General features: G+C 32.2%; 1 protein-coding gene across 2 annotated transcripts; it reads right to left on the bottom strand.

The window, feature by feature from the left end:
• Positions 1-9026: 9026 nt before the first annotated feature.
• LOC109692062 (NKG2-A/NKG2-B type II integral membrane protein-like) lies at positions 9027-14539 on the bottom strand. Of its 2 annotated transcripts, XM_020172443.2 has the most exons (7): positions 14323-14539; positions 13856-13957; positions 13316-13366; positions 12630-12781; positions 10522-10622; positions 10072-10211; positions 9027-9242 (listed from the first exon to the last, which is right to left on the bottom strand). In XM_020172443.2, the coding sequence occupies exons 1-6, from the start codon at positions 14501-14503 to the stop codon at positions 10103-10105; spliced, it is 696 nt and encodes a 231-aa protein (XP_020028032.1). In that variant the 5' UTR covers positions 14504-14539; the 3' UTR covers positions 9027-9242; positions 10072-10102. The 2 variants fall into 2 exon arrangements, with proteins under 2 accessions (XP_020028032.1, XP_073932157.1); XM_074076056.1 differs by having other exon boundaries at positions 9027-10211.
• Between the last annotated feature and the right edge of the window lie 464 nt (positions 14540-15003).

Here is a 15003-nt window from a genome sequence, read left to right as displayed (position 1 = left end):
TGAAGGAAGAAGATTAAGGTGAGGGTATATGATTGATGGACTTCAAATAATTATATGAAAAAGAACTAAATAACCTCTTTCAAGTGCTTTAAGTGGAGTGGGGAGGGGGCTGAAAGGGAGAGATGATGGAGGCAATGAAATTAATGTACAATATAAGTATAAACAGAATTGTCACTATGAGTATCCCCTGTATAATGAATATTTCCTAATAAAAATTTTATTTAAAAAACCCTAATAATTTTTTGAACAAATAAAAAAATCATAAGTGAACCATTAAGCCTGGAGGTGACTTGAGTCACTGTGAAAGTTCAAGGATGAATGCCACATCTCCCACAACTAGCAATATCTAAACCATACTACCATCTACAGAATCCATATTTGTCTTGGACACGAGTCTAGGATAGAGAGGTGCCATCAACAGCATGGAGTTTTAGGAGGTCCCTGACTTACATTTGTACATTGTTAAACAGGCTTCTAACAGGTAAGCTGACTTCTGTCTCACCTGATCCAGAGCAATGAAAGAAACAGTGCTATACTGTGGGTACCTGGGGGCTACTGAGAACAAAGGCAAGCATGGGGAACTATATCAGCACCAGGAAGACTGAATTACTGCAGAAAGTCACAAGGGGGAGCAATAAATTAAGAACTCAAAACAATAGGGCAAACCTTTTTAACTGGGACATTTATACACAAGCCCAGAGAAATCTTACTTCCAATAAAGACTGAGAGAATTCCCAGAATCTGTGTGTGGGATGATTGGCAAAGATCTTCCCTGTGCAAGGGCAGTCCTTCTATAAAGAATGGGAAGAGGTCTATTTTATTAAAGGTCCAGTTCTCAACAAAAAGTACATGGTATACAATGAAACAGGGAAACATAGGCCAGTGAATGAAACAAAATGAATCTCTAGAAAACAACATTACAAAATAGAAATCTTTTAGTTTCTTGGTAAATAATTCAAAATAATTATCTTAAAGATGACAAATAAGTTTACTTAAAAGAAGTCTGATGAGGATGTTTAAAAATAGGGAAAATAGTACATGAACAAAATGAGAATAAAAATAAACAAATTTTTTATTAAAACAAAAAAATTTTAGAGTATAAAAAGTTTAGAAGTGAATTGAAATTTTCACTCAAAGATGTTAATAGAAGACTTGCTCAAGCAGAAGAAAGAATCAACATACTCAAAGACAGGTTAATTTGAAATCATCAGTCAGAAGAGTGAAAAAGAAAATAGGGATGATAAAAAATGAAAACAGCTTAAGGGGTTTATGGCAAACCATAAGGGAGACCAATAAGTGCATTATGATTATTTCCTATAAAGAAAGACAAAGGGTCAATAATATTAGTTGAAAACTTCCCAAATAGAAGGAAGGAAATGGGCATAAAAGGTCAAGAAGCTTAATGACCTTCAACTAAAATCAAATCCAAAAAGACTCATACAGTATATTATAAATAAACAGTTCAAAGTCACAAAGAATGTTTTCATCCAGAGAAAAGGAGCTCACTTTGATCATGGGGTCTCACATGATATTATTAGATATTATAAATTTCTCTGCAGAAATCTTGCAGAAAACAAAATGCCAAACAAGAATAATATACCTGACAAAGCTCATATTAAAAATGGAGAAAGTAAGATTTTTCCAGATAAACACAAGCTGAGGAAGTTCAACACAACTAGATCTACTCTATAAATGCTTAAAAGAGTCCTTCAAGTGAAACAAAGAACATTAGACATTCATACAAAAGCATACGTAAAGATGAAGATCTTTGATAAAGGTGTAGAATACTATATTCTTTACTCTAAATAATACTGGTACATACATCATTTTAAATTCTGCATATAATTTCAATGACAAAAAGTATAAATCAATAGTAAAGAACACATGATAAGAAAAAACATTTGATATGAATAATATAAAGTGTGAAAGCTAGAGGTGTAAATGGGTAGTTTTTCAATGCCATTTAAGTTGGCATCACTTAAGAGACTGTTATAAATTTAAAATATTTAGTACAAGCCCATGAAAGCCACAAAGAAAACACTGGTAGAGGATATAAAGAAAGGAAGTGAAATTGAAACCAAACTCTTATCACTAGAAAAAAATTGATGAAACACAAGAAAAAGCAGGAAGACAGAAAAAGGGGAACTTTTACTCAAGACATTAGGAAGCAAAGCAAAATGGCTATTAACATCATCTCTATTTATAATTACTTTAAGTATAAATAGATTAAACTCCCCAAGGAAAATAAATACATTGTCTGAATTGATTAAAAGTATCCAAGCTAGAACTACATGCAGACTGCAAGAGACTCATTTTAAATCAAAGTATTAAATATACTGAATGTGAAATTATTAATAAAAAGATATTTCTCTGCAAGTAGTAGCCAAAATGGAGCCAGGGTGGTCATGCTTATATCAGAAGTAGACAATACAAACGCTGTCAGAAAAGATGAAGAGAAGCATCATGTAATAGCAAAAAAGATCAACTCACAAGGAAACTTAAAACATATATGCATACACAACATCAGAGCTCTCAAACACATGAAATAAATATTGACAGAAAGGTGAGGAAAATAGGCAACATAGTAATAGCAGAATATATCAATACCTTACTTTCAATAATGGGTAGAACAGTCAGACAGAATATCAATACAAAGCAAAGAAGACTGGAGGCTCAGTGGTCGAGCACTTGCCTACATGTGCAAGGCCCTGGGTTTGATACCCAGGGAAATGATGGAATAAAACAACACTATAGAAAAAATGGACTTAACAGAGAAAACTCTACCCAAAAGAGAAGAATATAAAATTCTTTCTCATCACACTGAGACCATTCTCCAGGGTAGTCCACATTAGGTCTCCAAACAAGTTTAAACAAATTTAAGAAGATTAAAATCATAGCAAATATTTTCTCAACCACAATATAATAAAACTAGATATACTATAGGTATGAATCAAAAGCTGAGGAAAAACTAAAAAAAAGTAAACTTGTGGCAAACAACATGCTCTGAACAACCAATAGGCTAAAAATAATCCCAGAGAAAATTAGATAACATCTTGAGACAAATGAAAACAAAGCAAAACATATCAAAATATATGGGTTTCAATGAAAGCAACTCTACCAGGGAATTAAATAGCTGTAAATGCTTATGTTAAAAAAAAAGAACAAAAATCTCCAATTAACAGCCAAACTTAATACTTAAGGCATTAAAAAAATAAGCTAAGCTCAAAATCAGCAGGAGAAAGAAAATACTATTAGAGCATAAAAGATTTTAAAAGAAAATGGAAATTTAATAAAAAAAGATCATGAAGTTGAGAACCTTTTTTGCAAAGGGGACAAAATTGATAAAAACACTTAGCTATTCTAAGGGAAAAGGAAGGAAGATTCAAATAACTAAAATCAGAAATGAAGAAAGGAGGCATCATAGGTGATGCTACCTAAATATATGGGAATATCTAGACTGTCATGGGCAATTACACACTAACAAATTAGATAACCCAGAAAAATTGATAAATTCATAGAAACCTAAAACATACCCAGGTTGATTCCTGAGGAACTAAAACTCTAAACACACCTTAAATTAATGAGATTGATTCAGTAATCAAAAACAGCCCAAAAAAGAAAAGTTTACATTTCACTAAATATTTACAGTGAATTATTGTTTTTCCTCAACCCATTCCAAAGAAATTGAAGAAGAGGGAACACTTTCAAACTCATTTTATGTGAACATTATTACCCTGATATAAAAGCTATCCCCTTAAATTCAGGAAAAAAAAGAAGCAATGCATATTCTTCTTACTGCTATTCAATGACATTTGAAGGCCTAACTGGAAAAATTAGGCAAAATAACAAAATAAAATATCTACAAATATGAAGGATAAACTTATTTCTGTTCACAAATAGTAAAGCACTTGCCTAGTTCAATGCCCAATATTGAAAAAAAAAAGCATTATTTTCAGAAATGTTAAAAAAAAATCCTAAAATGCATATGGTATCTCAAAGAATCCTAATAAGCTAACCCAATTTTTTTTGGTGGTTGTACTGGGGTTTGAACTCAGGGCTCCATGCTTGCTAGGCAGGTGCTTTACCATTTGAGCCATGCTCCAGCCTAGAACCAATTTTGATAAAGAAAAATAAAGTTTGAGGCCTCACATATCCTGATTTAAAAACATTACACAGCTCTAACAATGATTCTGGCACAGGTATGGGATAGTATGGTTTGTACTAGTAAAAAGACACTCATATGAACCAATGAAATAGGATACAGAGACCAGAAATAAACTCTACTACATACTGACATATGATCGTCCATAAAGATATTAAGTATACAATGGGGAAATAACAATGTCTTGAACAAATGGTTTTGGGAAAATTGAATATCTGCATGGCAAATAATTAAATTGCATCTTTGCCTTACACCATATATAAAAGTTAACTCAAAATAGGATGTACTTACTTCTACCTTATATATCCCAAACTTTATTATACTTGATATGAGAATAAAAATGCATCTCAGCGTCAAAAAACTAGTCATATCTACCAAAATCAAGGAAGAGCCCATGCACAAATTTTAATGAGAACTTACAATGGAAAAAGAGAGGCATCTATAGGAGAAATGAGGAAGAGACAAGAACAGATATTTCACAAAAAGAACATCCTAATAATTTATTGCCCAGAAAAATCTAATTCAGTTATAACCAGAAAAATACCTATCAGTGTCACAATATTATGGTTACATAGTGATTAGAGCTTCTAATATTAAAGTTTTGATGAGGACAAGGAACAAGAGACATATTCAGACATTATTGGATGAAAAGTATGTTTGCACAATAAATTAGAAAAATTAAGACTAATAAATTTTAGAAGAGATGAATACATAAACTATACAATTGTATTCATATGCATAGATGTGATACATGGACAAAGGACATATACAGTTAATGGCTGAGAGCATGGCTCAAGCAGTAGAGCACCTGCCTAACAAATGCAGTACCCTGACTTTAAATCCCATTGTCACCAAAAAAATGAAAGACATACAATTAGACTTGACAATAAACAGCAATAATATTCACATATTTAAAACACTAAGTTTCTGAATGTAATAGATTTCAATGTCATATTCATTAATAGAGTAGTGAAAATAATAAAGTATAAATTAAGGTAATAATATAGATGAATTTAACAAAAACCATATGAGAGTGAAAAGAGACAGATAAATGCCGAAAGAGTGCCTTGGTACCCTCAGTTCTTCCCTTGCCAGTGAGGTCCTCAGTGTTCTGTTTGTCTCCCTCCCTTCACACTGTCCCATTACACATACTCTCTGATGCATTCAGGGGAAACCCATAGTCTTGGATGCTTGTTACCCTTGTGGACACAAATTACCGGACTGGTGGAGCAGGTGGAACCTACTCAGCCAACAGATTGCAACGATCCCCATGACCAGCTATGTCTCCCGGCATACAAAAAACAAAGCCCAGAATGAGATAACTGATGTATCTATAAGACACTCCACTTCAATTTCCTTGATCTGACAATGTTGGGGACCTGTCCATGCCCTGAAATTGAGTGAATGCTTGGTTATTGAGCCATAACCTAGTCAAGGGATAAGAAATATAATAGTACATCTACTCTGTCACTACTCAGTCCTGCTTGAACATTGAGACTACGTCAACTGAAAGACGACAGGTGATTAAAACTTCCAATCAATGCTTTGGCCTCAGATGCACTAATCCCAATGCAGAAAGCAAGAAATATGGAAAAACAGGCAAGTTGATGCCTCCAAAAGTAAACATCTTCAAGAAAATGGATATTCATAATAATGAACTGGATGAAGTCCAAAGAAATCAAAAGAACGATTATAAGAATGATCAATGAAACTAAATAGGACACAAATAAAAGTGAATAAATTCAAAGAGAATACAAATAAAAATAGGATTGAAATAAGGAAGACAACACTGGATGTGAAAGTGTAATTCAATAAAGATACAGTAAATCTGAGAAAATCAAATTGAAATTCTGGAAATGAACAGCTCAATGCTCAATAACTAAAATAAAAAGTGCAAATTTTGGAAAGCATCAGCAAAAGAATGCATCAAGTTAGAGATAGAATATTGGAAATTGAATTAGAAAATTCAGATAGGCAGTACAAGAGGAAAGTTCATAGCTATAAGTGACTGCAGTAAAAATTCAGAGAGCTTCAGATAAACAATCTAATTATTTACTTCAATTTCTTAGGAAAGCAAGTAATAGCCAAACCTGATAGCACTAGATTGAAAGAAATTACAAAGATCAGGGCAGAAATTACAGAAATGGAGATAGAACACTCTACAAAATCAATGAAACAAAGAGTTGGCTCTTTGAAAGATAAACACAATTGACTTACCCTTATCCAAACTAACAAAAAAGAAGGTGAAGACTCAAATCAACCAAATTAGAGATGAGAAAGGGGACATCACAATAAGTACCAATGAAATTCAAAGGACCATTAAGGTGCAGTTTGAAAACTTATATCCTAATAAACTGGAAAATGTAGAAGAAATAAAGAATTTCTAGATGCATATTACCTATCAAAACTGAACCAAGAAATTATAACTCACCTAAAAAGATGTATGATAAGCAATAAAAATCAACCAGCAATAGTCTTCTAATGAAGATGAATTGACTTCTAAATTCTACTGAAGTTTGAAGAAGAACAAAGAACAATGCTCCTCAAACTATTCCATGAAATAAAAGGGAAGAAACGATACCAAACTCAATCTATGCTTTCAGTTCATAGAATGCATAGTCTGATTAACCTGATATGGAAACCAGATAAAGACACAGACTCCACCAAAATACTCTTAGTTCTGATAAGTACTTTAGGCAAAGAAGCAGGATGAAAATTCAGCATACAAAAATCAGTAGATTTTCTATATACCAAGAAGTAAATCCCATTCATAATAATATAAAAAAACTAAATAACTAGAAATAATTCTAACTAATGAAATGAAAGTCTTTGATAATGAAAACTATAAAACTGTGAAGAAACACATCTATGAAAAAACTAGATGGAAAGACCTGCCAGTTCATAGATCTGCAAAATTAATATTACAAAAATTGAGATACTACAAAACAAAAGCAATCAAAAGGTTTTAAAAGATCTCCACCAAAATTCCTGTGTCATCCTTCAAAGAAACAGAAATCAGTCTTAAAATTCATATGGAAGCAAAAAAATAGCTAAAGCAATCCTGAGCAAAAGGAGCAATGCTAGATCTGTCACAATACCTGAGTTGAAGTTGTATTACAGAGTTATAGTACAAAAACAAGATCCTGGCATAACAACAGACATGTAGAGCAAGGAAATGGAATAAAAGTTCCAGAAATTAGCTCATGCAACCACAGTCATCTGTTTTGTTAACAAAGGTGCCAAAAACACATTTGAAAAAGGACCTCTTCTTCAACAAATGATGTTGCAAGAACTATCCACATATAGAAGACTAGAACTAGATCCCCTTCACTCCCTGTGAAAAAAATCAATTCAAAATGGATCAGAAATCTTAATGTAAAAACAACTGAAGTATTCACATGGATAATGACTTTATGAATAGGACAGCAACTACTCAGGAAATACGAGCAAGAATTGACAAATGGGACTGCATCAAATTAAAAAGCTTGTACATATCAAAGGACACAATTACCAGAATACAAAAATAGCCAAGAAAATGGGAGAAAATGCTAAATGCTTGCCAGTTATTCATTAAAGAATTAATATCTGGAATATATTATCAGCTCAAAAAATTAAACATCAAAAGAACATTCACTCAATAAATAGTCAAATGAATTGAACAGATAACTCTCAAAATAAAAAGTAAAAATGAGCAATAAATGCATGAAGAAATTTTAAACATTATTAGCCATAAAGGAAATGCAAATCAAAATTGCATTGAGATTTCATCTACCCCCAGTCAAAAGGGCTATCACCAAGAAAACAAACAACAAATGCTGGTGAGAATATGGGGAGGGAAGAACTTTATATGTGTACAAGAGAATGTAAATTAGTGCAGACACTGTGGAAGTCAGTATGGAGGTTCCTCAAAAAAACTAAAAATAGAACCACCATATGATCCTGGTATATCACTCTGAGCATTTATCAGAAGGATTGTAAACTGACATACAGTCAATATACCTTTACCCATGTTTATAGCAGCACAACTCACAATAGTCAAACTATTTTATCAGTCAGTCTAGGTACTCATCAATAGACAAAAGGATAAAGAAAATGGGGTATGTATACACAGTGCAGTATTATGTAGCAGTAAAGCATGGCCAAATGATGTCATTTGCAGAAAATGAATTTAACTGGAGATTATCATGTTAAGCAAAATAAGCCTCAATTAGAAGACAATTTATCACATTTTCCCTCATATGCAGAATCTAAATCTTAAAAGAAATGACCGGAATATAAAAGGAGTACTGTTAGGAGTATGGAAAGACAGAGACAGGGGGAGGGCAAAAATCAAAGTGTGGGGAGTGAATATTACTGAAGTACCTTATATACATGTATGAAAACAGAATAATGAAACCTATTGAAATTGTTTTAGAAAGTGGGATAGGGAGAGTAACGAAGTGTAATAGAGTGAGTTGAACAAAGCACATTAGATTCACGTATGGAATTATCAAATTAAACCTCTGTGGTAATGAGAAAAGTAAAAAGTATTTGAATTGTGAGCACATGTCACATGAAACTAAAAGGAAATGCTGAAATTAAGTACAGATTATGCAGAAAGCAGAAATCAACAAACCATGAACAACAGAATTACAACAGAGAGGATCAATACAACCAAAAGAGTTTTCATTGAAGAGACAAAATAATATTTATAAAATAATATTGAAAAAATAGTTAAAGAGGCATAAACATATTATGTTTGAATTGAAAAACAACACTGAACACTGTTATGGTTTTTATAGATATTAAACTTTATTAAGAATATATTTTAATATATACATGAAACAAAATTCTTACAAAGTATATATTACCAAATGCAGTCCATTGCACAGAAATTTGAATAAATTACATATACTAAAGAAATGAAAAGTGTTATATACACCTTCCTATAGTGAAACTCTACAAACTCTTGGTATCAGTAGTGAGAAATAACATTGAAAAATGTAACAGTCTCTTACACAAAGGTTGCCAAGCTACAGAAAAGAAGGAATGCTTCCCAATATAACCTTGATAGTCAAACTTCTTCATGGACATGATAAAACTGTTAAATCAAAATAAAATATGTGAATTGACTTTTACAAGCAATACAAATTAGGCAGTTAGGCCTTACTTCAGAAATTCAAGACTGAAATAATAACATTTGAAATAGATACAGGTGATTTTCCATATATGTGATACAGAGAAAACATATAATTGGAATCACAAAATTAAAAATTGATTTATATCAAAACCTATTAGAAAAATATAAATGTTATAGGTCTACTTTAATATGAGTAAAATATGATTTTAAAACTTCATACATGACGATGAAATGTTAACATCCTTTCTCCTAAAACAGAAAATGATATATGTGATACACAAGGGGCCTTTAATGTACCTTGAATTTAATATGGGAACTAAAAAACTCTAAGTCACTGAAAATAAGTCAAGACAAAATACAAAGTAAATGAACTTGGAAAGAAAAAAGCACTTTTGAATGTGACAATTTATAGTTAAAGTTCCCGTTATGGAGAAAAGCCAGAACAATTTGCTTCTAAATAATAGAATTAATAGATAAAATCCAAGATATCTCTGGGTATCATACCAACATGTGAATTTCTATTGCATTTCTATTTTTGGAAAAGAAAGTTACTAAAGAAAAATTTAAAGTAAGAATAACAATTACAGGACTCATGCCTGCAATCCTAGCTACTCAGGGGGCAGAGATCAAGAGGATTGTGGTTCAAAGCCAGCCTGGGCAAAAGGGTGTGAACCCTACCTTGAAAAAGCTACATCACAAAAATAGATCTGGTGGAGTGACTCAAGGTGTAGGCACTGAGTTCAAATTCCAGTACAGAAAATAAATAAATAATGAAATAAAATAAAATTACCTGGCAGATTCCAGATTCAGGTATTTTATTCTTAAAGCTTATTCTTACAAATGTATATATTTGAAGAGCTACAGCTGCTTGATGTAAGGCCAGAGGAGGATAGAATAGCACATTTATGCTCATCACGTGATGATGTTATCCTATAATGGTGGAAGCATATAATTAAATTTGTATCTCATAGATATAATCTATGGATCAAATCCATTTCCTGCATAGTTGTAAAAGAGATCATTGTGAAAATGGATGAGATTTTAACTAACAATATCAGTAAGAAATGGCTGTTCTGAGTAAGAATGAGCCCATTCTTTCATGTTTGTAGGAATATTTCGATATTTTTTCAGCATCTTTCTGTATGCCTACAATTCAACTAAATTTATTTATGTTATTCTTCTGAAATTTTTTTTTCAATATGATTTCGTCTTCTACATATCATCATTCATGAAAACTTACTGTGGTTTGAAAGGTGAGTTAGTCATAAACACCCATGAATGATAACTGCTGTTACGAAAGACTCCAATCCATGACAGATGTGACAGGAATTTCAAAAACTTCTGTCAGGAAATAAAGAATTTTCATTTAAATAATAAGCATGAAAGTTTTTTTATTATATCTTAAAAACATAAATAGTATATTTTTTTCCACAGGACTCTTAATGTTCAAACAAGATCAACAGTGTAAAAAATATATAAAAGCTAAAAACACTTTTTATATTACCCCCAAATTTTACAAATGCTTATAACTTTGATTTAAATTAAGTGCTAAAATGTTTATCTTTAGTAGCTATGTTTTTTCTTACATTAATAACGAATATTGTGATTCATGTAGTTTAATTATGAAATTAGGAAAACAAGCATAAATGAGGATATAAATGTTCATTAAACTTCAGATTCTGTAGTTAAATCACAGTATTTTTCTACTGTGTTTCTCAGTGCTGGAGTTTTAGAAAGGAACTAAAGGGTTGCTATTGAGAAAACAAGTGACATGAAAACTAACAATGTGGATTTTTGGTTATCATACTACCCTTTAAATAGAGGCCCCCTGTTGTCTTTTTCTGTACTGGTGCAATACTAATATTTCAAAGAAGGTGCCATTGATTTGTTTCTCTCTGTTACTCTTTTAAATATAACTATAAACTCTGAAACTAATAATGAAAGACACAAGCAAAAGAGAATTCTGAAAGCTGGATCAAAAAGGTATAAAAGTCCATAAGAAGGGGAGTAAGGTACAAAGGAAAAAATACAGGGCATGAACCAAGTTGAATTATAATAAATATATACAAGGAGGTGTCACAAAGAAATTCCCTATATAACTAAACAAAAATGTCTTTTCAAAAATGGTGAACAGGAAGGTAAAACAGGTCCTGACTGGAGGTTGTTAATAGTAGGAGGATGTAAGGAAAGAGTGAACAGGCTGAATGGAATGGAAATATTATTTACTCTTCCATGAAAATGAAAAATGAGACATGTTGAAACTCTGCCAGGAGTGGGGAGAGGGGAGATAAAGGAGAATGATCGTGAGGATAAATTCAACTATGACACATAGTAAGAACTTTTGTAAATGTCACAATGTACCCCCAGAACAACAATATTATAATAAAGAAATGAAAAAAGAGGTACGGTACCCCAGAATTAGTGACCACATAGGGGTAGAGCATCTTCTGTCCTTCAAAATGTGCATAAGAGACCTTGGTATGATGTCTAGCAGTAAGCACCAAACTAACAGTATGAGCTGGCTACTATAAGCTCACTCTTTTTTCATATAAAGGGGGGTCACCAAGCAAAGGTGAAAGTCCTTGCCAGGGTGATTATTGCCAGGAGAGTGGGGAAGTGCTTCTCCTCCCACCAAGAGATGCCAGGGCAGGGGTCAGGCGTGGTGGTTCAGCAAAGGGATTCCTGTGACTACAAATGTTCTACTTAGGAGGCCCCTTTATCCCTGAGAGCATGAGACTCACTTATGTGGGATGGATTTTTAAATATTTTTTACAAAATATAGCAGTGAAAATTAACAAACTACAGATAAGTGCAACCATGTGGAAGAATCACCCAACTACTGTTGAGTGAAAGGGCACCAACATGAAAATGATACAGTATGACTCCAGGCATATCAAATTCAAAACCAGTAAAAGCTAACTTATAATAGCAAGAGTCAGGATTGAGGTTTAGTGAGGAACATGAACTGAGAATTCACATAGGGAAGGGGCATCTGGGAGCTGAAGCTTCTCTTTTGTGATCTGACATTAATTAACTTCATCTATTTCTTCATCATTAATTTGTACAGTCGTGAATTACATGTTTAGTTTGCTTTGTGTCTTATAAAACTAAATAGCAAATTTTATTTCAGAAAAAAAATTGCACTAGCATGACATTCCTTGAAAAGCAAGATGAAGAAATAATCAAGTAAGCAGTACACAAACACAAACTGTTGTAAAGTCAAACAATGAAATATTGTTCAGACTTTAAATAAATGAAAAATATGCATAAGAATATGGGCTAATTTTGCAGTTGTAATATTAACTTTAAAAGTTTTTAATGTAATGTTAGAAACATTTGAAATCTTACCAGTTCTTCTTCATTGTCTATATACAGTAGAGTAGAGTTCTTAGAGGCACAGGACATCAAACTCTCATTCCAGGTTTCTTTTTCTACACTAATGTAGTAACAACTGTTGTAATATGTTAACCACTCCTTTGGACAACGACCACAATTACTTGCTGAAGAAAGATTATGGCTATTATCTAGAAGCAATATAAGCTTTCAATACTAAAAATGAATTTACGTATTTGCATAGGTTTGATGTACACATACAAAACATGCCTATCCACTGCAATAGGCTAGTATGTATAAAAGAAAACACACATATAAGAACCAAAACAGGTCAGCCTCTCACCACATAATTCATATGTCCATATAAAACAAATAAACAAACAAAAAAGTCATCCTATAAATCTCTGGAAAGTCACTAAACATAAGCTCTCTTCTAGAAGAGTAAATTTATCTTTCTCATCATAGTATATCACTAGGAAGTTTGACCTGATTTAGCAAAGAAATTATGTGATAATTTAAAATTGTTGTTTCTTATTATTTCTGGACAAAAGACATCTTCTCCTATATTTATTTAAGAACACTTACTGCTCAATCTTCTAGTTTATTTTCTCCAAGAAATGTATTATTTTTTTTGCATGGCTTAAGTTAGAGACAAAAATATAATCTTTACAAATATTAGAACTTTGAAAACCATTATGTACCTTTCTGGTGTCTCATCAGGGAAGAATTGTTCTGCTCCTCTGTTACAATAGCTAGAAAAATTAAAGTAATTCTTATGAAAATTAATACCTAAAGGAATCAGAATAATTTAAATTTTTAGGTTAAAATTTATGCATTACTTTGACTGAGAATAATATAGAATAAGTGGATATTTACCATGAAAAATGAACAAAATAATGAAGGTTTGGGGAAAATTTATTTCAATAAAAGTCAAAAAAGTCAAACATTACCTGCTTTTACAGTGGAATACATGATAAAACAACTTTCAAAAGTTAATCTGAATTTCTCAATAAACCATGTCTTTGAGTTATGAAATCATAATAGATATAGTTAAAAACAAATACTCCCTACAATGCTTTTGTTATTTGCAATTTTGACAAATTCAGAAAAATCACTTCACATTTAGTCTAAATATTTACAATGAAATATGAATTATGTTTCTTGATCTTATGAGATACTTAAAGGCATTTCCAATCATTAAAATGGAAAGTCCTCTTCTAATTTTTCAAAGGCCTTCTTACAGGGAACAACGACTGTGGTTGTCACCACCACAGCAACCAGTAAGACAAAGCAAAGGATTCCCAGGATCCCAGCAATGAGCTTCTCTGGAGGAGATGGAAAACCTAGAGTGAGAGGGAATGAAAGCGATGAAGAAGGAGGGTGGAGACAGCTGTTTATGTTTTCATACAAGAAAATCCACATGTACAGGCAATCCTAAAGATACACTTGGCCTAAAACCCATGTCTATAATTGTCATATGTTTCTAGATTATACCATTGTATTTTCAGGGAATAAAATGTTCCACAAGTTCTTTCTATAATTTCTGAATATAATTAGTCTTCATGTACTAAATTAGAATAGCATAGTTCAAGTTAGAGCTCCTGTCCTCACAACGAAAACCATGTGAGTTTATTCCCTATGTTTTACCCATGCCTCTACACTCAGCCACACATCCTAAAATAGTATATTGAGGATCAATTAGTCTTACCTTTCCAGTGATAGTCTTGGTCATTCTCTGGAAGCTTCTGAGAAGTATTTTGAAAGTTTAATTCCACATAGGTTATTTCCTGCTCTGAAGTGGAACTTTGAGTGACCTTAGATTTACTTTGCTGCTTCCTTGGGTACTTGGGCAAATTCAATTCTGAGTAGACCACTCCTTGATTACTCATCTCTACAGCTGAGTGATGTCATGGACTGTGCTCTAATAATTGTGCTTAAGAAGATAACAAATGTTTTATGTAGTGACAGGATTCCTAGTGCAGTTTATATGGGTGGAGTCAAGTGTGAGAGTGAATATTAATACTCATTTTGCAGTTGAAGAACCAAGATCTTTCTCTAGATCATTAAAACAGATGTCCTATGGTAAAGTAAGTAAAAAATTTAAAGAAACTTTGAAATTTGAGTACTTTTAAAAAATATCATTGGAGGGTGGATAAAAAACCAACAATTTAGTGAGAAATACAAATGTTCATGAGTAAGTACCTTAAGTTAAACTCAATTTTCAGAAGAATATTGTATCACTATGAAATATTTTAAAACTTATAAAAATTGCAGTGTTATAATAGAAATACTTATGTATCAGTTTTTAAAATAAATTGCAATTCAATGATGGATTAAAAACTGAATGATCTGAACATAGGAAACAGGAAGATTAATATATATTAATCAC

Source organism: Castor canadensis, chromosome 6, assembly GCF_047511655.1.
Source record: "Castor canadensis chromosome 6, mCasCan1.hap1v2, whole genome shotgun sequence".
NCBI classification, from domain to species: Eukaryota; Metazoa; Chordata; class Mammalia; order Rodentia; family Castoridae; genus Castor; species Castor canadensis.
The sequence above is the reverse complement of the archived record's forward strand: the minus strand, read 5'-3'. Positions and strand labels throughout refer to the sequence as shown.

What these genes read in the sequence shown, in the direction of transcription:
- LOC109692062 (XM_074076056.1), bottom strand. Translation starts at nt 14,503, where the DNA reads ATGAGTAATCAAGGAGTGGTCTACTCAGAATTGAATTTGCCCAAGTAC. An exon ending in CCAAGACTATCACTGGAAAG is followed by an intron (nt 13,958 to 14,322) that starts GTAAGACTAATT and finishes CTCTCACTCTAG; the next exon opens with GTTTTCCATCTCCTCCAGAG. An exon ending in AACTCACCTTTCAAACCACA is followed by an intron (nt 10,212 to 10,521) that starts GTAAGTTTTCAT and finishes CCACCATTATAG; the next exon opens with GATAACATCATCACGTGATG.